This window comes from Pelmatolapia mariae, linkage group LG2 (genome assembly GCF_036321145.2).
Source record: "Pelmatolapia mariae isolate MD_Pm_ZW linkage group LG2, Pm_UMD_F_2, whole genome shotgun sequence".
Classification (NCBI taxonomy): domain Eukaryota; kingdom Metazoa; phylum Chordata; class Actinopteri; order Cichliformes; family Cichlidae; genus Pelmatolapia; species Pelmatolapia mariae.
In genome coordinates, this window is record NC_086228.1 from 20,247,249 (window position 1) to 20,273,952 (window position 26,704).

The window sequence follows — 26,704 nt, forward strand, 5'->3', positions numbered from 1 at the left end:
AAAAAGTATTATCTTTGTGACATTAAAGTTTGTCAAAACCATTTTCTAATATAGTGATCCATCTGCTAGATTAATACTGTATGTACAGGTGACTTGCCAAAGACGGCCTTTTGTGCAGACTGGGATCTTGGCAAGAAAAGCAAATATTATCCATTTAATCCATTCACAGGTCATTTCACTGTACCAAAGCAACAAAGACTGAGACTAAGAGCATTCATCTTCAGTACTAACTTCTTATGTTCTGCCAATCATAGATCTATCATTGATAAATACAGCTATTGTTAACAAATGTTAATGTTTACCACTTAACTAATAATAAACCAGCTGGTACATAATTTAAATACATAAATTATCCTAAAAAGTGCTGAAAGCATTATAAATGTTTGACATTAGTATTTTTCATATGTAGGTTGGAGACTGTAAAATTTATTAGGCAGGCTGCTTTTTACTTGTTTAAAAAAAAAAAAAGACCGAATGAATAATAGAAACACCTGTTACTGTCCCACTCCTTAAGCTATAACACTACATCATATTTTATATCTTAATTTTATGAATTGTCAGTGTAATTAGCTGTAATATATGTGTAGTAGAAGAAAAAGTGCATAATTCAGATGAGGGATGAAATAGAAGTCTTATAAAATGGAAATATTTAAACAAGCCACAAAATTCTGTGGGTGATGCTACAGAAATACAAAACTTCAGGGACTTCATGAAAATTATTTGGCTGAAAGTGAGTCGCTCTGACTCTCCCGCTTAAAAAAATACAAAAAACAAACAGTACATGTGCACAGTAGAGTATTCTTGGTAAGCTTAAAAACATCATCATAGTTAATTTGAAGAAAAAGAGAGGATGATAGGATGGGTTGTGTGCTTGTGCACAGCAAAACCAATGTGTGATTAATTAATAATCTAGGTAGGGAACGAAGGCACGGTGGGCAGTTAATTTTTCCAAAGTGTCAGGTGAGAATCTAGGGAACCACGTCAGCTGTCATTTACTGTATGGCAGAAATGTCCTTTTAGTCCGTTCAGGTGTTTGCCAGGTGACTTCATATCATCTTATTACACCAGATATATCATAACATTCATGTTTTGTGGATATAAATTAAATTTCTTTGCTGTCAAATTAAAATATGATCCTTTCCTAAGGTGGGGGACGTTGAAGTTCATAAACTTCAGACTTACTCAGCAAGGAAGCAAAAAAACAAACATACAAATATATATGGCACCTCCTTGGACAGTCACTAACATTTGGCTATTGTTAAACAGCCTATGTGTTAATATTTAAATCAGTCATTTGTGATTAAATGATTTATTGTAGCTTAAGGGACATGATCACCTAACGTAATATTATATTAACCTTTTATCTAGACCCAGTAAGCCAGGTAAACTTCAGCTGCATAAATATGAGAGTATTTCTATCACAACTAAAAATGTAACCGAGATATCAAGGAATCAGTTTGAGGTAAACAGCGCATAAAGTCTACAGCGTCTGACTTGTGTAAACTGCATGTATGACTGAGCTGTCTCTGAAATCCACTAGATGGCGCTGCAGCTCCAGGATAATGTCCTCGGGAAAGGATTTTTTTCCCTCAACTAATATAATTTTATTATTATTGTTGTTGTGTTTTATTTTTGATATTAGGAAGTAGAGCTCTCACAGGAAAAAGAGTTAGCAATATATTTTCATACATTAAAAAAATGTTTGATCACTTTTAGGAGTATAAATAGTTAAAATTAAAATACAAATATACTGATCAGTTTTCATTTGCCATTTACAAAACGCGATTAATTTGTGACATGGAGGCCCATATAACTGGTTTTACATTCAGCTTGCACTCAAATTAGACCTGAAGACTGGTAGGAAACAACAGGCGAACACACTAAAAGACAGAAAAAACAGGATGAGCTGCAGAATATTTGGCTTTGACAGAAGGTTCCGCCCAGAAACTTAAGTAAGTCCATTTCCCGCATATTAAGCGAAGCTGCTGAAGCTGGTCTTTCTGGCTCAAACGCACTGACGGCGGCTCTGAGCAGAGCTTCTGCGTGTCGGTGGATCTGATGAAGCTTTGTTGGGTGTTCCTCTTTAATTCTGCGGCATCTCTCTGGTTGTCTGTGGGCCTGTGGAGGAGGGCGGGCCGTAAACGCTGGGCAGATTCGTGGACTGTAAACTAACTGATGCGACGTGAGCCGAGCATGGATGATTTGAGCACGCAGCTCACCTAACGGGATTTGCATTTATTGAGTTATGGTAGTATGCGAAGCTGGAAGTTGAGCAGAAGCCGAGTCTGCTGTCTGAAAAGTGACCTCGGATAAACCCTCGGAGGCTTGGCCGACTTTGGACATTTTCTGCAGAGGTTTTTTTTTTGCGCAGCGCGGAAACTCCAGCACAGCGTGAAGGGGGATGATCTCCTAATCGACTGATAAAACACGCCACTAAGTAAATTAACGACTGCTCTCGCACACGCAGGGCCCCTTTGTAGCGGTGCAAGATGATGTCACTGATAGATCTGGACGATGATCAGAGATGGGTGCCCACTCATGTGAATGTCACCGTCCTCCGCGCAAAGGGACTGCGAACCAAGGGCAAGCATGGCAGCCGCTACCTCTACACCATCATCCAGGTGGGGAAGGAGAAGTACACCACCGGCCTCGTGGAGAAGGCGGAGGTGCCCATGTGGAACGAGGAGTGCTGCTTCGAGCTGCTTCCAGGGATCCTAGAGGATGGCGGCAGGAGCGCCTACCCCTCGGGGAGCGGAGACCTGGTCCTCACGGTCATGCACCGAGTGCTTATCGGACTGGATGTGTTTCTCGGTCAAACCATCATACCTCTTGATAAGATATTTCATGATGGAGTGTGTCCAAGAGATGAGTAGGTTGGCTTTCAATTAGTGCAACTTGCATGCCAAACGTGTTGTTGTTGTTTTCAGTTTAGTGCCACAAAGAAGTGATGTCATTTTCTTTTTCTTTTTTTGTCAGACTATGACAAGATTATGTTAAATATGTTTTCCAGGAGAATGATGTGCGACTTTCAGGTCTTCATTAAAAGCATGTAGTTCATGAAAGATCTTGGGGATAGTTTCCATCTCACGCAGTAGTGATTATCAGTCATGTGCAACATTACAGCCCAAAATGCAGCAGCTCCTTCCACGGGAGACTTTAGCAGTGAAATCAAATGTGCTGTTTTTGCAGGATGACGAAGAGGTTAGAAAGCTGCCAAGCCTTTAAAACTCGTTAAACGCTGGCTCTTTGCCCTCCTGTCCCAATACAGAGGTACTCCAGCAGCAGTTCCCACAATGCACCGCAGAAATATGAGATGAGATGCAGTTTTCACTGAGATCCAGAAGACCTCCATCTTTATCCCACATCATTTCAAAGGAAACATGATAAGAATACATTTTCTCCAACTTGTAGGAGAATAAAAACATGACCTGTAAATAGGTTCCCATTAAAGAAACCCATTAATGCTTATATTCAGGATAAGATAAGAACCAGTTGAAGTAAAAGGCCAAAATATTGGCCAAACAAGACTACAGTTCCTCGAAATGAAGTGTATCGCACTAAGCGCATTTGTTATAATCAAACCCACTGTCTTGGCTGGCCAAGCTGGAGAATCTCTGCAGGACTTCTGCATCCAATTGTTGGCTGTCAAGTTGTCACAAAAGCTCCAGTATTATTTTATTATAATGCTTTTTGCAGATTATTAACTCTGGCTTCCTTTTTTAAAACAAAAGCTGTTAATCTTTAATTTCTGGTTTTCAGTAATACAGTTGAAGAAAAGACAACAACAAAATGTTACAGCTGTATGCACGCATGCATTTTCTAAAAAAGACATCCTATTTGATGCTTTGAAATGATTTTATGTGTCTGAAAGTTATTTAACAGAAACAGTATCCTCGCATGTTTATAGAAGGATCATTCTTACACGTCTACCTTTTAAAATACTGAATTAAGCATTATATGCATTTATATTTTAAATATACTTAAAAATGTATATTATGTATAAAAATTAACTTTAAAATGCATTTTCTTTTGCACAATAGCTGATTTCTTTCTAGCATTTTCTCCCCACTTAGGCTAGATTCTCCTCCCAATCCAAAGGGCTCTGGTTTAACTTTAAATTAAACCATGTGAGCAGAAGAAGGCCGCTGTGCGTTCTTATCTTTAGTTGTTACCCACCTTCATCTTTATATTCTGTCATTCGAGAGCTCAGCTGTGGCACAGGTGGCATAACTGGATGCATGACTTTCGTGTGATACTCTTCCACTATTAACACTGAAGAGCAGAATGGAGTAAAACAATACAGCACATCTGGCTTTAATTGTGGCTTCTCCGCCCTCTCGCCTCTTTCTCTCTACGCTCTGTGGAACTCATGCTGGATTCCTGCTGTTAGTTTTGGCTCTGTAACATCTTCTCTGGTCAAGTCACAAGACTTTAGGAGGCATGAACAGAGGAAGGATTTTATTAGTTTACCTCTCATGTTGTCCATGTCTTTTTGTCCATACGTGCATACCAGGTGTAGGTGGGTAGATCTGGAGGAATTTGAGTTGTGATCTGCTGTTCTGAGGCTTACAAAACATTTTTTCCAAGGCAGTTTGACACAATCCCTGAACCAGTATTTTCAGGTTATGTAATATTTCGAAGGGCTTGCCAAAAAGAAATGGTTGTTTTTGTTTTGGTTTTTTGTTGTTGTTGTTTAAAGTTCTGATTTCACCTTTAACCAGATATCGTAACAGTATCCTGCTCACGTGCTGTATTGTATTTCTGTTTCTTTTACTTCTGCAGATGGTTCAAGCTCAACTCGAAGGCAGGAAGAAAGGAGAAGGAACGTGGCCAGCTCCAGATAACAGTCCAGTTCACCCGCAACAACATGACAGCCAGTATGTTTGACCTCACCATGAAGGACAAACCTCGCTCTGCGTTTGGAAAGCTCAAGGATCGTGTCACAGGAAGGAAGAGGGGGGACATGGAGTCTTCATCAGCCATCGTGCCGGGCCGATACGCCGCCCTTTCGGGATCCCTGGGGCAGCCATTTGGAGAAGAGAGCGTAGGGGTGGTGGAATCGCGTGATGTGGAGGTAGCAGAGGAGAAGAGGAGCAAGATGAAGGATTTCTTCAAAGGCAAGCTGCGGAAGTCGTCTGACACCAGGTCATGTTCGTCTCTGGCTTCAGAGAGTAGTTTGTCTTCCATGGCCAGCGATAACCTTGGCCCTCCACCCAGTCTGGATCTGCTGTCAGACCCTCCCAGTTCCCCCATCTACACTAGCAAAGTGAGGGTTGACTCTCACTATGGGGAGACAGATTTAGCAAAAAAAGGTAGGCTTTGAAATAGTTCAAGTGCATAACACAGAATTAAAGAAAAAACCAAACCTTTTTTCCTGTTTTATAGCTGGTTAGCAGCCATGCTACATGCTACTGATTGTGACATGGGAGACATCAGGATCTGACGGGTCTCGGCCAAAAATAGTTTTTTTTTGAATGACCTCCATATCTCATCATACATCTTAGTAATCTTTATCTCTCCTCCTAAACGCGGCTGTTTTTTTGACAAAAAAGCACAAAAAAGGGAACAGTTATCTCTATGGCATCGTTACTTAGAAGCTAAACAGCCCAAAGTTTCCCTGAAGAATGGTGCAAACGCAAAACTTAAGATATTTGTTGACTGGCTTCAAAGGCAACTCCAACTATGTATGGACCATCGTCTAGATATGAGTAATTCCCGATATCAGCATATGATTAAATACAAATAACTATTTGATACATTTTTTGTATTTTTCAGTCTGGATTGTGAAAAACAATCTAGCTGTCGTTAAAATGCAACCTTACAATTAATTGAAAACCTGACCGAATTTTAAATATAACAGTTATTTTTAATAAGTGGAAATAGTGCAAATAGTGACCCCCTTAAGTCCAATACCAACTGATGTCACTAAGTGCTGCGTTTCCTCCCTTGAAAGGCTCTGCTGGGCCTTTACTGGAGCTGCCTTTAATCACTGCTGGTTTGTGGGTCTATCTGCATTCAGCTCTGCATTTGTTTATCAAACTGTATTCAAGAAATATTCAATTTCTTTGCCTTGAGAAACTCTTGGGCTCCTGCTCTTCTATCAGCAGTCACATCATCAATAAACAATAGTGACACAGTCCCAGTGGCCAAAATACATGCCTGTGTCATAACATTGCCTCTGTAATGTTTAACAGGTGATGGTATGCTTTAGATCACGAGTCCTCTCCATATTTTTCTCTGTCCTTGGGTTTTCTTTTCACTCTCTCTGATAGGTTTACTTAGGTTTTTCAACCAAATGATCATTTCCTTCGCATTCATCAATATCTCAATCAAATTCATGATGAGAGTTCCAGTTAAAATGATACCAAATACACGTACAACACTTGGAATTAACTCCGGATTTGTTATCTGCTCAATTTATGATAAAATAACAAGAGAACAGGCCTCAATCGGTCATGTAACTGCTTGTCAATCAACTGTCCAATTACTTTTAGGCCTCAACTGCATCAGGAAATAAGAAGGCATTTACCATTCTGCTTAAATGTTCAGAAATAGAGTGATCTTTGCTGCCCCTAGTGGCAAAAACTCAAACATTACCGCTTTAAACCAAAAAAAAGAAAAAAGAACCAAGGATCATCCTCAGAATACAGATTCAGATACATAGCGTTATACAGATACAAAGCTTTGTTTGTCTTCAAATAAAAACAAAGATGTATGAAAGAAGTCCTTATTTAGTTTTATTAACCTGTTTTTCCCATCTTTTCGACAGTGCTCACCAGTCAGCACACCACAAAAGTTCTCACTCACAAGCGCGCCTTCAGCGATGAAGCTAGTAAGATCACAACGGCCTTCCCTCGAGCTAATCCTGCAGTCGAGTCACTCAAGGGACAGACCATGACTCAGTCCCAGTCATCCTTGTGTATAAATGGAAGTCATGTCTATGACTCTGAGCCATCGACCCCAAAGAGCTCTGGAGCGCTCTCGTCCAAACTGGTTCTGCTGGAAAAATGCTCCCCGCTCTCTCGCTCGCTGCAGAATCTCACCAAAAGAAGTGAGGACAAAGCTTCCTTTGCAGAGGGCCGACGCTGGTCCTTTGACAAACTGAAGAAAGAGGAAAAAGAGGAAGAAAAGGATGCTCAGGCATCGTCTACTTCTATTCAAGAAGCTCAGATAGGGGGTTGCCCTGTGCAGGCAGCCGTGCCGACGGTCTCCTCAGCTGCTGAATCAGCTGACAAAGGAAAGAAGCTAAGAAAGACGTTATTTTCTGGAGGGAGGAGTGATTCTCTCCCATCTAAGTCAGAACTCAGCCATGCTGGTTCCACATCAGAGGGGAGGCTCAGAGGCTGGTTTGGCTCTAGTGAATCCCAGAACAAACCAAGGTGAGTTGGGCTCATTTACGACCTCGTGTCTGCGCTTCAGACACTTTGATGATCCAGGGACAACAGAGGCCTGTGTTCAGTTGGGTGTCCTGGGTTCAGCGTTCACTCTTCTGCCTGCTCATTTGAAAATGGAATTGATTTAAATCATAATTTTTTCCATCTTACAGCCATGCTGTGTCATCACCTCATGCTATATTTTCCACAAACAGCACTCCTGCATTGCCAGTTTTTCTACCCAGAGTGTGTTTCTTTCTGCGAATGGTTTTGAAAAAGGATGTGAAGAATATCATTCCATGTTGATATGAGCTCACCCAACAGAATAGCTGCCAGCGCAGTTGGTGCTTGAATGGCTAAGTGCGATAGTTACTTTTCGTTGCTTGATTATTTTGCAGATGTGCTTTGCTTCTTTGTTTTATTTTACGTTACTCTTTCCATAAGTCTGTCATGAACCTTGTGAAGTTTAAAGACTGACGTTAAGCGGGAATATCCCTCTTTTTGTTGAGGAATATCAGCTTGTATTCTGGTTATCTTTTCTGTTTTTGTACGAACAATGTTCCCCATCTGGTTACCTGGCACATCATTAACTAAGAGGACTATTGTGCCCTATTTCCTTCACAGGCTGGAAGTTTCTCCTAAGGTAGAACGCAGCTCAGATGTACCCCCTCCCCTCCCTCCTCGTTCCCCTGTTCCTCCTCAGTGCTCCTCTCCCTCTGCCTCTCTCTCCGGTCATGTCTCACCCGATGACTGCAGTCACATCAATGTCTTCACCCCTTCTTCCTCTCCCTCCTCAACCCCCATCTCCCCTTCCAATCCTTTCCTCCCACGTATGCAGCGCAATCCCTTTTTTGAGGAGCTCATAGCAGAAGAGTTGCAGAAGTCTCCTCCTTTTGAACCTTGCTCCTCTGCTGGCTCATCCCCCTTTCATTACACCACTCTGCCTGCCCAGCCCCACACACCCACTGCTCCTCATGAAGTTAGCGCCACAAATATGGCTTCCATAAAGCGGGAGCGCCCAAGGGCAGTAGCTAGGCAGATATCACTTCCTGCATTATCGCCCAAAGTGGCCTCACCAAATTCTCCTAATCACTCCGCCCCTTGCTCCAGGTCAGAGAGTACAGGAGAATGGGATGACTCATTTGATGCCTTTGCCTCCAGCAGGCTCAATTCCCCGAAAGTTTGTCCTCCCCAAAAAAAGCCGACGACTAGCCCGGCTTCATCTCGTAAACGTAGTTATCCCCTGGCCAATAACAGTAACTATGCACAAGAACTGCAAACATGTAATGAGGAGCCTCCACCGTTGCCTCCAAGGAGACTTTTAAGAACATCAGTGAATGAGATTTATTCTGATGGCTGGCTGCATAGAGGTCAGGAGCTAGCTGTCCATAAAGAAGCCTACCTCCTCTCTCAGACCGGTGTGGCCTCACTACAGCGTGGAAGAGAAGGAGAATGTAAAAGAAACAACATATCTCCTGACCCGCACACAAGCAGCGAGACCAGCGAGTCCCTCAGCCTGAACTCCCAGTCGCACACAAACGTTACGTCTCCGGGGCTTACGCCAGAAGACAAGCTCAAAAAGTTCAAATATGAACCTCTGGAAGACGAGACTGATTGCTGGGGAGGGATGTTGTTCGAGCAAGACTTGTACGGACGTGTGTGTAGAAGAAATTATGGACAATGCAAAGTAAACAGTCATCGTTTATCGCTGAATGCCGAGGAAACTACTGGAATTAAGATTACATCTAAGAGCTCAGGGCCTAAAATGCTTCTCGATAGTGAGATATCCGTTGCAGATCTTTTAAAAATGTCGCCCACTAATCTCTCACATGCAGATGCCAAGGCGCTAGGTATTTCTCCCACTCCAGGAGAAGACATACTGGAAACGAACCTAGCAGAAACTCCATGCACCAACAATAACATCTCTTTCTCGCTAACTTTAGGAGATCTGAACATGAATATGAATAATACAGACTTTGGTTTTATTGATTCTGATGGGTCTTCGCACTCGGAGGTTGGCGATACTCTGAAAAGTGGGACTTTACAGCAACCGCTTGAAAATTCACAGGTGGCCGTGTACCATTTGGAAACCAAACCTGAGGAAATATTTACTTTGAAGGACACTTACATCCCCGAGATGAATTCTTCATTTGAAATATCTTCCAATAAGCTGTGCAAAGTAGCTCCAGTCAGCCAAGACAATTGCCGTGATTATCGAAATGAGCTGAACAATGTAGCACCGCTTGGTCACTCCAGGGTAAACAGCCGAGAAATGACTGCTTTGATGTCACAAAATCAGACCAGTGTTTCACCAGCTGCTGAATGCAGAGAAGAAAGAAGAAATGACTCTGATGATTTTAACCAGACACAAAAGGACTTTGATGAAAATTGCAATATTCAAGCCAAGATAGGTAAACCTAACCAGCCGGAGTCATTTTCCGGGGTAGTTAGTGCACGTTTTAGACCAAAGGGAGTGTCCCGACAGAGCAGCAGCGACAGCCCAAACAGCCAAAGCAAAAGTGGAGACAGAGAGTTTGAACAGTTTTTATGTCTTGTGCAAAACATTTCAGAAATCAGTGAAGGACCGTCATCATATCAGCCCTCTAAATCAATTCTTTCTTCCTCGTTTGATTTCGATAAACAGGCAGGTTTGCTTGAATGTAGCAACAATAATGACCAAACGTGTCACAGAGACTCAAACACAACATCGGCTATATCTTTAAAAGGAAAAACAGCAGCGTGTCTTAAAGAAAACAGCGTTACAGGAAAACCTTCTGAGATCAGTTTTGAAGACCTCCACGCAAAAGTAGCGCCAAACTCGAGAAACCCTTGTGAGGCAAAGATTGGGCAATCTTTGCACGAACCCCCTTTTTCTCCCTCCATCTTGTCTGCACTCTCCCTGTCAGCTGATACACCTGTCTGCTGTCCGTCCATACATCCCTCAAGCATGGGGCCAAGTGCTGGAGCCAGCGCTACGCTGGCCGTGGCCCCCTACACCTCCTCCTACTCTACCACCTTCACCACTGACCAGCCCCTGGTCGCTGCACGGCACTCACTTTTGCCTGAGGAGACACAGACAGCTAGCAACCTGCCCCGTCAGGAGAGCAGGTGAGAATCCTCACACTAGGACATCACCTGTGTAGCTATTTACAAGCTGTACTAAATTAGAAGACCTGACAATAGCCATGATTTGCACATATATAACTGGGATGTGTTGTTGTTTTTAACTCTTTGGTTGCTGTGATAGTTTTGTTTCCTGCTGGTCCGGCTTGCTTGTCGTTGAATGCATTTGCATATATAAGTTCTGCCTTCTCATCCAAAGTGATTGGATGATTACTGCTGTATTGCTCTTGGCTTTGCTGCACATTTATGTTATTCATCTCATGTTTCAGTTTGTTGTTGCCTATTGTATTTTTATTTATTTCTTTATTTGTTTTTTTGCTTTTTCACACTTTGCTGTGCCTAAATTTAGCTGTTTTTTCTGCTAAAGAGTAACATATGTAAACAGCACCATAATAGTTTAGTATTTAGTGAAAAAGTGTGGATTAGTGTAGTAAAATATGCATTTTTCTAACCTTATTCACAAAAATATTACATTTTTGTACTTTTGTCATGTACAAAAGTAAAGCAGGCAGCCAGAAGTGTCAATGGTGTTGAGCATTAAACATTTATGAGACTCAGAAATCAAAAATGTGTTTTGTGTCCCAGCTGGTTTTGGGGATGGGGTTAGAATTTTTAGCGGGACTCAAAAGAGCTCAAAGAAATTACACTGAAACTCGATCTGGACAGCTGCAGCTTTTCATGCTGTGCTCCAACCTTTATTTTAAATGTTCACATGCTGCATATCTTTCCTTCAAAGAGTGAGGTCTCAGATGTGTTAAACCTCTCTAGCAAATGCCAAGCTATCATTTGACTTGGACTTGGAAAACCATTGAGAAGCAGTTATGCTGAACCGGTGTGGAAATGCTAGTGCTCACCCCTTTGTTTTTCAGGCCTCACCCAGTGAAGCCAATAACCTCTAGCCAATCAGAGAAGAAGGAGGGTCGTTCAGTTCTGGAGAAGCTCAAGTCGACTATCAACCCTGGACGCAGCGCTCATCAAGTGACAGCTGAACCTGAGAAGAGTCAGGTACTGCTAAAAATACGTTGTAATCTTACTTTGTCCAGTGATGATTATTAATTAAATAAATTCTCTGTCATATTGAGATGAGGAACTCTAGAGCAGCGGTCCCCAACCGGTTTTCCGCCACGGACCGGTTTATGTCCGACAAAATTTTCACGGACCGGCGTTTAAGGTGTTGCAGATAAATACAACAAAATAAAACCAGTACCGATACCAAAAAAAAAAAAAAAAGATTATTCATAACACACGGGAAAAGACCCAGGGAAACCGAGTTAAAGATAAAAATGATAAAAAATGATAAAAACTGATATAACCCCTAAAAACCATAAATTTCACAACCAAGCCTCAACTCTGGCGGCCTGGTACCAAACAACTCACGGACTGGTACTGGTCCGTGGCCCTGGGGTTGGGGACCGCTGCTCTAGAGTGTTTGAATAATACATCAGGGCACCACAGGAACAGTGCACCAGCTGCTTCCTAACACCCCGATGTTAAACTGAAATCGCCTTCAACACTAGGAGAGAAATACTGATCCCATTACGCCTTCTAGGTGAAGCATGACCTAGATAAGCATTTCACTTGAACACAAGTGTGGAATTAATTCCATATCTGTAACTACTTACACGAGCATATTATTTGTTCTGCAGGAGAACTTTTCTCTTTTACATTTCTGCATCTGTTTAAGTAAACATAAGATGTTTCAAACTGCAGAGGATTTAAAATCACAGTTGTACTCAAGCATTTCTCGCATCGGTGAAACTTAACTAGCAAATCAGCAATATGATTTTATCTTTTTTAATATTACACTGGATAATGTCGCCCCATATGTGGTCAGTTGTTGGTCAGAACTTGGCTCATAACAGTTACATTAGTTTCTAATTCACCACTTCAATTTTCAAAACACTGCACGAGTCTGACTTTGTGCAAACAGTGGAAGAATTAAGTCATTAACCTGCCATATTAAATCACAGAAAGCCATTAGGTTTGTGACTGTTTAACGCTTCCATGAGCATTTATTGGCACCAGCAGTGCACATGGTGCTAAAAACTGCACTGCAGGACCATAACTGTTGTGATGACCTCATTGTTTCCTGTGACTCATGTCATTTTTTTAACCACCTGCAAATGAAAATGTCCCAGTTTAACTTTTTAACACAGGGATCTGTTAATCATCAATCGTTTCACATTTTCACATTTGGCACAGAAAGAATAGTTTGACTTTCTTTCTGAGATGCTTAGAGAGCGCTGCCTGGAAATGTTTAGGTTAACGTAAACACAGTGAATCGAGTTCAGACTCTGACTTTCACTCTTAATGCTAAGCTAAGGTAAACACATTTGCTGTCACGCTCAGAAAGAATGTGAATTAATATAGTTAATTCCTCTAAATATGATTGTTTACAGGTATTTTTCACATATGAAACCTTATTTTCCTTTGACCTGTCTTGCAGGAGGTGATGGTGGACAGGTCAGCCCAGTACCAGCACCTGACTAACATGGAGCTGATCTCCTTGCTGCTGCAGCAGGAGATGGACATGCAGAAGCAGCAAGCAGCCTCGGAGCAGCAGGAGGCGCAGCTGGAGAAATGTGAGGCCGAGCTGAAGAAGGTTAAGTCACAGGTTCGAGACCTGGAGGACTACATTGATAATCTGTTACTGCGGATCATGGAGCAGACACCAACGCTGCTTCAAGTGCGTGCTAGGCACAAGTGAGGACAGTGCTAGTGTGTGATTGGTGTGTTTCAGGCCTCTAGGATATTGCATTATTGAAAGTTGTTATTATGGATGAGAGTACGTAACTGTTCTGGAGGCAGATCTCCACCAAATCCGATCTCACAAACATCCAGGTCTTCTCACTGCTAATACTGCCCTGTTGATGTAGACACGATATTACCCAAGATGCATGCTGGTTACTATCCCAATTTGGTACAAACAGAAAGCAGACGAAGCAGAAAAAAGCTTTTATCAAAGCAGAAGCAAAAATTTCTTTTACTCATGCTTACTAGAATGCATTAATGTAGTCAGCTGCTGTCAATTTAATCTTAAAGTCACTGCTTTCACATGTGCTTAAAATAAAAAAATAGGATACAGAAAATAAATTCTGGAAATGTTTTTGATGTGCTCTGGTCAAATATGATGTTAGCTTAAGTAACACTTTAAAAAATGTAGGATTTACAGCCAAAATTAAATTTTGACACAAGGCTGTTTTATCAGTCCTGTGAAATGATGAATCCACAGAGGTTAACTTGAGCTAACGCCATATTTTTAGATCGTATTTAAGAATAAAGGTTGTAGCAACACATAAACTGCTGCTTTGCAAAGTGGATTATATTAAAAAAATGACTGTTTCTGCATTAACATTGCTGTATGATGACCAAAAGAACAACATTTATGTTTGTGTCAGAAAAGACTGAAGAGGATAAAGACTTACAGTTTGCATTTGCAATAAAATACTCTGTTTTTTCAGTGCTCTCCCCCTCTCCTGGAATTTTACAGGCTAAAATAATCAGAATGTTTTAATATATTTTTAAGCTTTTGTTGTATGTTTATGTTAAAATTGTAATATTTTACTGTAGGGATAACAGAGTAAACATTCAGTAAATAAGAGTATTATAAGTTATTTCTATCAAATAAAGTTTGTCATAATAACATCATACCTAATGCCACTCTAGTGTGACTGTAGCTACTTGCAATGCTTTACATGACCGCAGTACTGTAATATAATAAAATAAAGTGCACATGAGCCGAACCTTCCACACTACTTATGTTGTTTTTGCTACTGATCAAACTGCAGTAGGTCTGCAGAGTGACAAATCAATGCCGTCCTGCAAACTGTGCTGTATGTGGTAAGTCATGCAGCAATGCCTTTTTTCTCCGCTAGAGGGCACTCCTGACTTTACAGCTTTGGTGGAAACCTGCAGGTTCAGCAGGGACCTCTGCTCTGCAACATTTGAATTTGCAACTTCACTAGAAAATTGCACCCATGACTCCACAGACCAGGCAAACACATCCCTTTGCAGGAGTGACGACGTAATTGTCCCTCTGGAAGTGTTGGTTTCAGGTTGCTGGATTATAGTAAAATATGAAAACAAAGGCTTTATCAGGTTTGGCACAATTCCAGTTTAGAAGGAACAGTCTGTACACACAGAAAGGGGCTCACAAAATTTAGCAGATAAAATGTAATTGCAGTCGGAGATGGGGTATCCTTATCTTTTCCTTATGTAATAGTAGAAGATTGCATTTAAAATCGATTTTTTTTTGGGGGGGGAGCTATATGATGCATATTAACAGTGTTTAGAATTAAGTAACCCCTAATCCTAAACATTATAGGGAAAAAATGAATGCTTTGAAAGTCACGCTGGAAGTGTCATTTATCCGAATTTATTATGTACATTTCGCTCCATATGCCACAGTTGGCTTATTTATTATTTTTTCTCAGTTTCCTCTTATTTTTCTTCATATGTATCAGCGTTATAAGAGGAGAAAAAACAAAATCTCTTGTATTTTTTCGTGTTGTTTTGAGATGGAAGTAATTTCCTAAGCGGCAGTGTCTTGCTTCTCTCCACAGAATGATAAGAGGTAATGAAAGTGTCCAATGTGCTGACTGATAACATAGATTGTCGCTGCTGGTTCTTTATTAAGTCGCTCCAGGCCGATCATTACTCCTTGCAGACATCAGGCCACGCCCCCTCACATTATGAGTAATTGGGTCTATCTGACACCTATGGTGGCATCAGCAGTTATCTCTCCCCAAGATCAATCCGAACAGTTATGCAATAGCGTTCACCTAATCGATTATTTGGGATGTGTAGTCATGCGCTTCAACTTTGCCAGCGTTAATGCAAATGAGAAAACTACATTTCCCGGCAGGCTTAGCGGCACATTGCTTCACTAGTTACATACTGAATGTAGTTCGCTGTACTTGGAAATCCGTTCATGATTCAGTTCATTAATTAATAAATAGTTGAGTGTCATGGCGGAATCCGCAGCGTGTCCTGCATTCCAGCTCGGGAGACCCCGATACGACCAGGTAAGCCCCTCTCTATCCTCCGCTAACCATCCGTTAATGGGATTTTGTTTTCAGGCTTTTCGGTGGAAAACAGCTCCATCCTCCGCCCTGCAGCCGCTCCGTTCCGGATGCTGAGGCAGTTTGTGGGCACAAAGTTGGCTTTGATTTGTGATCCCATTCTTCGTTGCTTTTATTTAAACCGCAGTAACTTCCAGCTTCTAGTGAACTTGGTTGAGATGGATGAGTTTTGACTTTATTGCAGTTTTTATAGTGGAAATGATTTCTCGTCGCAGTGCCATATCAGTGTTTTATGAGATTCCACGCCTCTTCGACGCACGGTTATATCACTGTTTGGATCTGCAGTCAACACACTGAGAGCTCGCCGTCGGTCGTTTTCTCTCAAATCTTCACGATAATTGGCTGTCTGAGTTTGGCTTTTCCTATTTTCACTTTTCATCTAGGCTTCAAAATCGTATCTGTTGGAACATCTTGTACAATAATCCAGTCAAACTTTTTTTTTATACCCCCAGGATGCTTCCTGCAAACTGCTGTTGCTCCCACTTTGTTTGAGGTTACTGGACTTCCACCAATGTCTGAAGCTCATTAGTGAATTTTGTCTCCGTAAATTAATTTGCAGTAGTCAGGCCTGAGAGATAATGTGTCCTTCACGTTGACTCCGATGGCACGCTGAGGACAAGTTAAACTCGCATCTCTAATTATTCTGTGGTCATTCCCATTTAATGAACAGCAGTATTAAGGGAGTTATTTACGTTATAACGTCAATGCACAGAGTAAAGTCTTCATGCATGGAGTGTAAATTAAAGTCATACTAAACTGCTTTTAATCTGATATTCTCTCAACTCACGTGAGTTATTATTATGTCACCATGACAGCAGGAAAAATGATAGAAAAACATGCAACATTTTTCCCACAACTACTGAAGTGTTTTCAGGTCAAGTACATTTGATGTGACAGACCTTTACTGAAGAAATGCACAAAGAGTCACAGATATCATTCAAATATTATTCAGATATTATTTTATTATTCCATTCTATTTCTTAACTTGTTATTCAGTTTAACCAAGAGGCACTGTGTTTTGCAGGAGTGACCTACCCTTGAGTGTTTTTCAGTACAGGCAGGAACTGGCACTCTCTGAGAAAACCTGCACAAACATGAGGAGAACATGCAAAGTCCACACTCAATGGCCCTAAAACCAGGTTTAACCACAGGACCCTCTTTCAGTGGTGCAGCAATGCTAACCAGTGGAACCCCCATGCTACTTAAATAGCAAATCCCTGCAAAAATTTACCCCCCCCCCCCCCCCCCCAAAAAAAAAGCTGCAAAAATGACCACAAAAAGATAAAAACCAGCAAATAAGATTTACAAAAAGAACAAGAGACACAAGATGACGTCAAAGAGACAAAAAGAGACACAAATGAATGTTGTCTCTCGCAATCTGTCTCTCTTGATCTAATTTAGGAGGATTGAAGCACTGTATGCATGAGTGTGCCTCCGGATCTGTTTCATCATTCATTCATGGGCGCACCAATTAGTACAGGATATTGCATTGTTCACAGACTGCCCAAGTGACAGCTTATTAACAGTCTTTGTCTCAGGATATTTATAATTTTTTTTAACTGATCACGAAGGCTCCCCAGCTCAGCCCCGCGATTAGTTTTTCGTTGCTCTCTTCGCTCTGACCCTCACGAAGACGTTCATTTTTCATCAGTAACCTGCAGTTCATGTTGGGCTGTTCAAGGTGCTGCAATACTTTAGTTCTTTGCATCAAAGCATTAAAAATTAGGGCAGTCCTTGAATCAGCATAAATCTTGCTTGGTTTGTCTGTGCTCTGTGCCACGCTCCATCTCTGCTAGCCTTGTTGTGTGTTCTCCAGGGAGCTGAAACTCATGCATAATTAACGCGGGCTCCTCACACGGATCCTCCCTTTGCCCCACTCTTACAAAACAACACTGCAGCACATATGGCCTGTCAGAGGAGGAGACATGCGATGAGGGAACGAGGCAGTGACAGAAAACCCAGAGCAGTGATACAGATAGATTTATACACCTACGGTCTTTATGAGGACAGAAGGTTGTTTCCAGTCATTTCAATTTGAAGCTGGTGCTAGAGAGGTAATGAAAATAGAGACTTGTCAGTTCCACTGTCATTCTGCTGTGTTTCCCTCCCTTCATCTCTGATAAATGTCTCTGACGGAATCTGATTGAAGCTGCCATGTTTTCACCCATCTGGTTTGCCAAAGAGACTCTTGGCACAGGCTCCTATTGGGCCTTTTCAGATTGCTGGCACACATACTTAGCAATTGGCATGCTGATGTAGAGACAGTGAAGGGAACAGAAAACAGGGTGCTTGACCAGCAGCTTCAAGTCTCATTTGGGAGGAACGTTTACTGGAATAAATGTGCAGATTGCTGGTACATTTCCCCCAAACTTTAATCTTAAAATACATAATTTACTTTTACATCTCAGCATTATTTCCTTCCATATGATGATAAGAAACTGCTACGCAAAGAATTTGTGAATTACATTTTGAAATAGACATTTCTTCTGGAGCACAAACCCCCCAAAAACATTTTACTCTAATGAGACAGACCTTTCAACTGTATTCTTCATGTAGCAAATAGAGCAAACTAGGAGTCACTGACCTGCATGGAAATTTAAACAGAGGCCTAGAACAGCAGTTTGACATTTTGGCAAATACGTTTATTGATCTTGAGAGATAGATGATGAAATGGACTCTCATATCTCTACTGTAAATACCAAGCTACAGCCAGTTACCTTAGTTTATCACAAAGACAGTGCATAAAAACACAGTGGAGGGATTTCTGTATGTCTGTACCACAATTATATTTAAAACAGTGTGATGAATTCTTCAAAATATAATTGACAGTTAGTAATAGTGTTAGTAAAATATAACTGAACACTTGATTAACGTGATCATGTGTATTCATTTCAGTGTTTCTGAACCTTGGTTTTGACCTTGCAAATATTCTTCCGTCAATATAAAACAACAGGATGCAGACATGTGATGTTATAAACACATAAATAGTGTAAAACTGTTACTGTATCAGTGTAGCTGTGAGGCAGATAAAACAGTGTTTTTTATGATGATGAACAAGTCAAATGGAATTGGTTCTGTGTATTTGAGTGAAAACATGTTTTCCTGCTATTTTTAAGGATTAACTCTGTCATGCTGTCTTTCCCAGGGTTCGTTCTTTGGTCGACTGAGACACTTTGTAGACATCATTGACCCGAGCACTCTGTTTGTCTCAGAGGTAACATTTTCTCTAAAACATCTAGATGTACAGACAGGTGTCAAACTAAAGGAAAAACACAACAAAGTCTCTTTGTAAGATGTTCAGCCATCTCGGGCTGCCAGAACTTGGAGCATAGCTGAGCCACTGTGTGAGAGCTGAGCAGCGAAAGGAAATTAAGTGAGGAGCCGGCTCTCGCTCAATGGGAGTCGACTCTTCTGATTCACTACAAAGCACTCTCTAAGCACGGCTCTTAGAGCTGATGCTTTTGTGCATGACACATTATCGAACGTTACGTTGTGTGTCATGGATACTGTTGACTCCAAATCTCCCGACCACTATGTCGATCTGAGACAACAAGACCGTGACAGCGAGACCAAGACAAGACCGAGAGCACGTAAAAGTGGTCTCGAGACCAAGACCGGTCTTGAGACATCCAACTCTAATTCAGGGACCCTTCGTGCTCTTTGGATGGTGACACTGACATCCTGAGACACCACTCCCATGAGGACAGAAACCATTCCAGGAAAATCCCCCTTCCACAGCATAACTGAGCCACCAGGTCCCCTCACTGTGTGGACAAGGGGCTCAGTGTTTTTCTGCAATTTTTCACCCTCAGTTTGTACAATAAATAAAACTCCATATATCTGTATCTGTGTGTCATATTTCACAGTGATATTCCTGATTCATGAAAACATTTTGTATTTGAACATCTTAAAAGGTGTCACAGTGGAGTAATTGCTTGACGTCTTCAAGAAAAAAAAAGTCAAAAATTCAACTATCAACTTGCTAAACTTGCCATTTGCACATGATGGATAGGTTTCTTATAACCCTACAACAAATAATTGATAAAATGCAAAATTAATTATAAGGTAAAGCTTTTTTGCAGTCTTAAATATTTTACTGTCAGGTGCAAAGTGATGTTCAAGTGTATTTATAGATGGAAAGGTGCTGTATTGTGGATAAATTTGTTTATATATGTTAAGTTAAGGTATAGATCCGCAGTAATACAGAATTCTATATTCTACACAATCTTGTTCCTGCAAAAGGATAATTGAATTCTTGTTCCAATTTTGACAGAAACGGCTAAAAGAATGCATCAAACTCCTCGATGACTACAAACATGGCTCACTTCCACCTGGAGTGTCTGACTTTCAGGTGAATGTTACGACATAATATTACACAATCTGTTCCTGAGAGAAATCACAACATCCTAGCTACAGCAAAATGCACATTTTCACAATATAGAAAATGCAAACTCAATAACATCTTCCATCCATTTAAGGAAAATTATAATAATACTCAATATTTAATTATAGTTCTTTTGTTTTATTGCATTGCTCACATGTTCAGCTGTGGGAAGCACAGAAGATCAAACAGGTAAGTATTATATCGGACGTAAGTTGGCCCACGTTTACTGCCCTTTCATACATTCAAGTCTCTGGGCTGCTGGCGGCATGAGGAAGCTTTCATGCTCTCTGCACGCAGGCCATCATTCATCCTGACACAGGAGAGAAGATCTTCATGCCATTTCGAATGTCAGGTACGGCCTCAGATGAAGATCTTTGCTGAACTTGTTTGAGTTGATCCATTGTATCATCATTGTCTACACTGAAAATCATGTTTTCACTGTGCAGGTTATGTACCATTTGGAACACCAATTGTAAGTCACATATGAAAGCCATGCATTTCATAGAACTGTACTTAGATGTGCAGATGTCCATGAACACGGTCAAATTTGGGGACAGATGAAAGGAGATTTTGAACTTATTTTGTCCAAAAATAAGCTCCTATTCCCTGATTTCATCTAGGTCATTGGCCTTCTTCTCCCAAATCAGACTGTGGTGTCTACCATTATATGGCAGGTACTGTAAATAACATGCTTATTGTAAATCATTGCATTTATTGTCCATTTTGAACATCTGGTAAGTGCACTTTTACTGGGTACATGCAAAGCTTTACCACCTGTTATACACTGGGACATTGTAAAATAAAGTGCTGCTGCTCTGTTTAACACTACTCGCTCATCCTTTAAACCTGGCTCTTCCCTCATTTCCTCCCTTCCTTTTTTCTTCAGTGGTTGAACCAGAGTCACAATGCCTGTGTGAACTATGCGAATCGTAATGCGACAAAGGTAAAAATGCAAATAAATACAAACTAAACTAAAAAAAAAAATGCAAAAGAATAACTATACAAATGTTGTGACACTGTTTGTTTTTCTTCAGCCTACACCAACATCCAAGTTTATTCAAGGCTACGCAGGAGCTGTGACGAGTGCTGTATCTATTGCAGTGAGTGGGTTTAAGATTAATACAGTTTATCTTGTGGAATAACTTTTATCATGTTGCAGATGTTTTAACTGCAGCATTGTGGAGCTGTATAAAAAGCTGGTTTTACTTGGAATTACCTGAGATTTAACAGCTATTATTTCATATTTTATAGGTGGGACTGAACGTGCTGATTCAGAAGGCCAATAAATTGAGTCCTGCCACCAGAATGATAATACAGAGACTTGTCCCCTTTCCAGCTGTAGGTAGGTTTTCAAAGGAGCCTTTGTTATGATGAGGGTGGGTTTCATGTGGCCCTCTGCTGGTTGATGTTATATCTTCTTTAAAAATGATTTCAGAGTTTTGTAATTGCGCTAGGATATTTTATGTATTCCTTTTATTATTGAACTTATGTTATTCTCATGAACATCAGCAGTTCTACAGATTAATCCAAGACATGCCTCTCTTTTCTTCTTCTTTGTCAGCTTCATGTCTGACTGAACACCCTGGAACTTTGTACAAATTGGTTAACATCAGTTCAACATTTTAATATCAGTTCATGTTTAATTTTTGTATGTTTCCTGAATGTTTCTAGCTCTGAATAAAGCTGTATGTGAAAGGTTTCTCATATCTAAAGGATCAAAAAGTGCTGCATTAATTCGTTTTATATCCTAGAATATTAGCTAGAAACTAACAATCACACTACCCGCTACAAGCACGCACTTGACGACAGTGGGAACGAAAAACCCTCCTTTTAACAGAAAGAAACCAGATTCAGGGAGAGGCAGCCATCCGCCATGATTGATGAAGAAACAGTGCATCATTAGAAGCTCCCAGCAACCGAACATTTTTTCAGTATAACTAAAGGATGGTGAAGGGTCATCTACATGAGTATGAACTGTAAGCTTTATCAAAAATGCACATTTTAGGTGTAATCTTGGGCTTGTCTGTCTCCTGAAAGAAACTTAGAGTCAGGAGAGTCAGCCCCTAAATTTGGGGCTGGTTCCATAGCAGAGAGACTTGATAGCTGAAGGTTGTATCTGATATTCTGCTTTTGATAATGCTGGGAACCACTCTGTACATTCGCTCAATTCTATTCTTATAATTTAACCAATCTGGAAAAAGTAACCGGAAATACATAAGAGGAATGAACAGTGCTGAATAGGCCAATCAACCTGAAATGTAGTTCCATTTCCAAGGAAGTGCAGGTTGGGTTATGCTGTAGGTGTGGGGTTTCAAAGAGGTTTGCAGTTATGACATGCCAATGGTGTAGATTTCCCACTGAAGCATAAATCCCTAGTAAACCTTCAGTCACAGGGCGATGCTCTGTTAGGATAATACGGTACTATGTGGTCTTTAAGATAAGATGGAGGCTGATTATGTCTTTTGTGAGAATTCAATTCTGATAACACGGAGCCAGTGAAGAGAAACTGAAATGAAGAAATGTGATTTCTCTTTCTAGTTGTAGTTAGTGCTCTCACTGCAGTGTTCTGGATCAACTGAAAGCTTTTCAGGGACATTTAAAGTGACCTAATAATGCATTACAATAGTCATGCCTGGAATTGATAAGTGCATGATCTTTTCAGCACCTCATCACTCTGAGACAGGATTTAAGAGTGATGGGAATTGGTGAAAGTAATGTTAGTGTCCTTGTTTGGGCGAAGTCCACTGGTAAAGAATTTCTTTTGTTGTTTGAACAGCCACAGTGTTGTGTGTTGTGGCTGCACAGACTACAGTCACAACTTCTGTGGCTGCAGTCGTTGTTTGTCAGTCTCTGCACAGATTCTGGTTAAAATGCATTATAATTTCTGAGCTGTCTCCCTCTCCCTTTCCAGCTAGTGCAAACATCTGTAACGTGGGCCTGATGAGACACAATGAGCTGTCCGAGGGTATCGATGTGCTTGACAACAACGGGAACGTTGTGGGATCCTCCAGAATTGCTGCAAGACACGTGAGGGCTCTTTTTCATTTTTGCATGTATGATTCTCGTTTGAAATCCAAACGCCATCGGATTTCATGAAAAAAAATAAAAAAAAATAAACTCAGTGTTTGAAATGGAGCATGTGCACAATGTTCTCTATCCCCAGGCAATCATGGAAACTGCCTTTACACGTGTGGTCCTCCCAATGCCAATCTTTGTCCTGCCCCCCATCATTATGTCCTACCTCGAGAGGTTTGTGCAGAAATATATTGTTAAGATTTTTTCCTGTTAGGGTTACGGTTGCAACTAGTGACTTACTTTTGTTGTTCTTAGTTGTTGTTAGTTGTTGTTGCTTTTTCTTTGATGAAAGATCACCAGTTGGTCTAGAAAAGTACATAAAGCTGCTACCATGAGTTCCTAGAGAGATGTGGCACAGTTAAAACAGTAACAGCACAAACCTCAAACATGTAAAATTATCAGAATGTAAGATATAATGCAGTAAGTTTTCCAACAAAACAAATCAAGCAAAAAAGAAAAGCAAAAGGAAAAGAATTGTATTAATATAGAATAATTACGTTTATGAATGCTGTTGTGGGTAATGATGCTTTTTATTCAACCTACAAAAAGAAAAGAAAAGACAATGCAGTGACCACCCATTTAGTCAAAACTGAAGTAACACTAGAGCCTTATGCAGTGCTGGTGATACTTAAGTATGACTGTGACTAAATCAAATCATGGCAAAAGAACAGTTAGCCTTTTAATTACAGTACAATTTAATAATCTGGCAGATGCAGGGCTTTGTATTATCAGCTTTGATGTTTTTGCCTCCTGATGGTTATCCAAAGTCAGACTCTAACACAATCAGCAATCAATAAAACCATTACAGTAGTTTCCTTTGTGTCATTGTGCAGCAAACTGGGACTGCTTTACCATTGCTTTAATTGTGCTCTTTTTTAGTATTGTCTGCTTGATTTTGGTCTAAAAATGCACTGCAAATACTACAAATACTACTTTGTGTGTACTGAACCAAAGCTGACATGTGTTGTGCCCCAAAGTGTTTACTAAACTATCCATTCAGTCATAGGTCACAAGAGTGAAAGACAGACAATATAAGAACAAATAGAAAACTAAAGCAGATTTTGTGCCTTTAAAGAAGAATCTGCAGTCAGATTTATGATATTCTCTCTCTCACACACACATAAATCTCACACCCTCCAATTGTGCAGAAATAGCTCCCCCAAATCTGCACATGATGTTTTTCTCCAGATCCAAAAATAACTCATAGCTTTGCAGGAGTCATCTGGGATCGATCCACAAAGCACGCTCACGTTTCTTTTTTATCTCTGCCTTGACTTGTGTAGGCTGCGATTTCTGCAGAGCAACCGCAGGCTGTTGCTGCCCATCCACAGCGTTGTGTGCCTGGTTACCTTTGGCCTATCCTTGCCCGTGGCCATCAGTCTGTTCCCCCAGATGTCTCAGGTACAGTACATACACTGTTAGACGGGCTGCTGCCTTCAAGGCCAGATGGCACAGGGAGCAGCTGTGCAAAAATTCAAATTACATGTACACAGCTTGGCATGCAGAGCCCCGACCCACATCCTTTTATTCCAGCGTCTAATTAAAAATCTAAATGACTTTCAAGGCTAAAGGAAGAAGAGAAGAGCTAAATTCTTACATTTGGTTTCATGGTTTTTGTTTTGCTTTCTTTCACTCTCTTTTTTTTTGTTGGCAGATCGAGGTGTCTTGCCTTGAGCCGGAGATTGCCATGGCAACAGATTGCAAGGTGGTGACCTACAACAAAGGTTTATGATGGATGGTGGTGGAGTGGGAGAGGAGAGTAAAGGGAGCCAGGAGGAAAATGAGGCTGCAGTGTGAATAGCTGTCAGGGAATCTCAGCTGTAGGGTTCCTCCTGTCGACAGGTTTGGGAACTATGTGCTGCATTTTTATCACAGGAAAGACTGCTTTTTAAACTGGTTTCTGCAATTATCAAGATCCCAGCAATTATTAAATCATAGTTTTCTGAGAGGTTTTTTATTCTGTCGTCTCCTTTTTAAGAGCTCTTTGTATAGAAATGCTGATTTATTCTCTGTAAAGTCAGATTTAGCATCAGTTCATTATTTAATGCTGTATAAATAAGTGTTCCCTACAGATATGCTATTCTTTGTTGGTCCAACCGAGTACAGTTCTTCTCACTGCGTCATCTCTAACTTTGTCTGTCTGTGACTGGGGGACTGTGTATGCCGTGCAGAGCCAGTTTGTTTGAGCTTTTTGGTTTGAAATTGCTGCAAATGAACCAAAACAGTAAAAATATTCCTTCACTCTGTTTTGACTCTTGGGACAAACATTTGTAAAATATATTGAAAGCAAATGCAGTATTGATTATATGAGAGGAAATCAGCCCAAGGAGAGATGAACATGTATAAGCTTATGAATCCAAAAATCGTTGGACAAACTGCGACGTGTATGTCCAAAGACTGCTGTTAAGCACTGTTCTGTGTACTGCTATTAAGCTGTAGCCGCTTAATAGCAGTACAAAGACCAGTGTGCACAATTTCCACAGCCATTAATAAAGAAGAGCACACAGGTACCTAACTTCTTTAGTGGTGCATGCATGCATAAAGAGCAGCACCATAATCCAATAAAGTTAAAAAAGTTAAAGAAATGTTGCAGATGAAAGGTTTACCCTGCCTGAAAGGAGGAATTAGATTTATTTCTAAAAAAGGAACCTTAATTTACGTTGAGTGATGTTTATTCACAGTCCATTGTCCCGAGTTGCTTGCGCTGTGATCAGATTTTAGTTAGATTTTTAAGAGATTTGCTGCAATAACCTCCTAATTACAGCCCTAATATGGGAAACACAGTTCTTACAGTGCCCACGCTGAGCCACATATATTTAAAATTTTTTCTTATTGTTTACTGACAGTAAGGAAGAGGTTTTAGTAGTTCCAGAGTATGGCCATGCAGAATAAGTCTTTTATATTGGATAGGACAAAACCCGATAGCTACCAATATATTAGGATCATTATGAGTCTCTTAATATAAAAATTTATTTATTTTTTCCTTGTACTGGCCACTATCCATCTGCAGACTCTGTGGAGGTAGAGGCAAATATAAAATAAAACTACAAGTAGTAAGTATTTTTCATCAGGTTCATTAAAAACATAAATCTACTGTATTGTGGCTGTGACATGAAAACATCTTTTGAACTGCAGTTTCTTGATATGTATTGTTTGGTTTTAACTATCAGCTGATAATAATCTGATTATGGAGATGGAAAGGAGTCAGCTGCATGCAAACTAAGTTGTTCAATGAGACTCACTCGGACGAGGGAAACTTTCACTATGAAACAATGTAAAAATGTGAAGCCCCTGTTAAGTAGCTGCACTCTAGATGTCTTATTATAGATGTACATTTGTTTATACAAGTTTTAAACTGGCAGTTGATACATGCCAGTGATTTTAACCCACACAATGTGAAAGAACTCCTAAAACATGGCATTACATTTCCTTGTATGAAGGTCATTTTGCTCCATTACTGACTGTTGTCAAGTTACTGTTTTATTATTAAAGAATTGCTTCTTTTGTACACAATTTGAAATAGAACCATAACATATACTACACAACTGACTGTTTTTAATTCTTTGTGTAATACTTCCACTGATACTATTGCAAATGTTTGCTAGTCAAACAATGTAAACCTGATATTATTTTACTATATAGCCTGTAATAAATACTCTTTTACTGTA

General features: G+C 40.4%; 2 protein-coding genes across 3 annotated transcripts; both read left to right on the plus strand.

The window, feature by feature from the left end:
- Positions 1 to 1,947: 1,947 nt before the first annotated feature.
- rab11fip5b (RAB11 family interacting protein 5b (class I)) lies at positions 1,948 to 14,235 on the plus strand. Its single transcript, XM_063494450.1, has 6 exons — positions 1,948 to 2,869; positions 4,783 to 5,312; positions 6,770 to 7,379; positions 7,998 to 10,481; positions 11,366 to 11,501; positions 12,943 to 14,235. Exons 1-6 carry the CDS (start codon positions 2,490 to 2,492, stop codon positions 13,201 to 13,203), a joined length of 4,401 nt encoding a protein of 1,466 aa, XP_063350520.1. The 5' UTR covers positions 1,948 to 2,489; the 3' UTR covers positions 13,204 to 14,235.
- An 889-nt stretch (positions 14,236 to 15,124) lies between these two features.
- sfxn5b (sideroflexin 5b) lies at positions 15,125 to 26,704 on the plus strand. Of its 2 annotated transcripts, XM_063494452.1 has the most exons (14): positions 15,125 to 15,520; positions 18,723 to 18,791; positions 19,851 to 19,928; positions 20,124 to 20,150; positions 20,259 to 20,313; positions 20,408 to 20,433; positions 20,582 to 20,635; positions 20,848 to 20,904; positions 20,996 to 21,061; positions 21,213 to 21,303; positions 22,873 to 22,988; positions 23,125 to 23,210; positions 24,320 to 24,437; positions 24,691 to 26,704. In XM_063494452.1, the coding sequence occupies exons 1-14, from the start codon at positions 15,464 to 15,466 to the stop codon at positions 24,766 to 24,768; spliced, it is 978 nt and encodes a 325-aa protein (XP_063350522.1). In that variant the 5' UTR covers positions 15,125 to 15,463; the 3' UTR covers positions 24,769 to 26,704. The 2 variants fall into 2 exon arrangements, with proteins under 2 accessions (XP_063350522.1, XP_063350523.1); XM_063494453.1 differs by lacking the exons at positions 20,259 to 20,313; positions 20,408 to 20,433; positions 20,582 to 20,635 and having other exon boundaries at positions 15,126 to 15,520.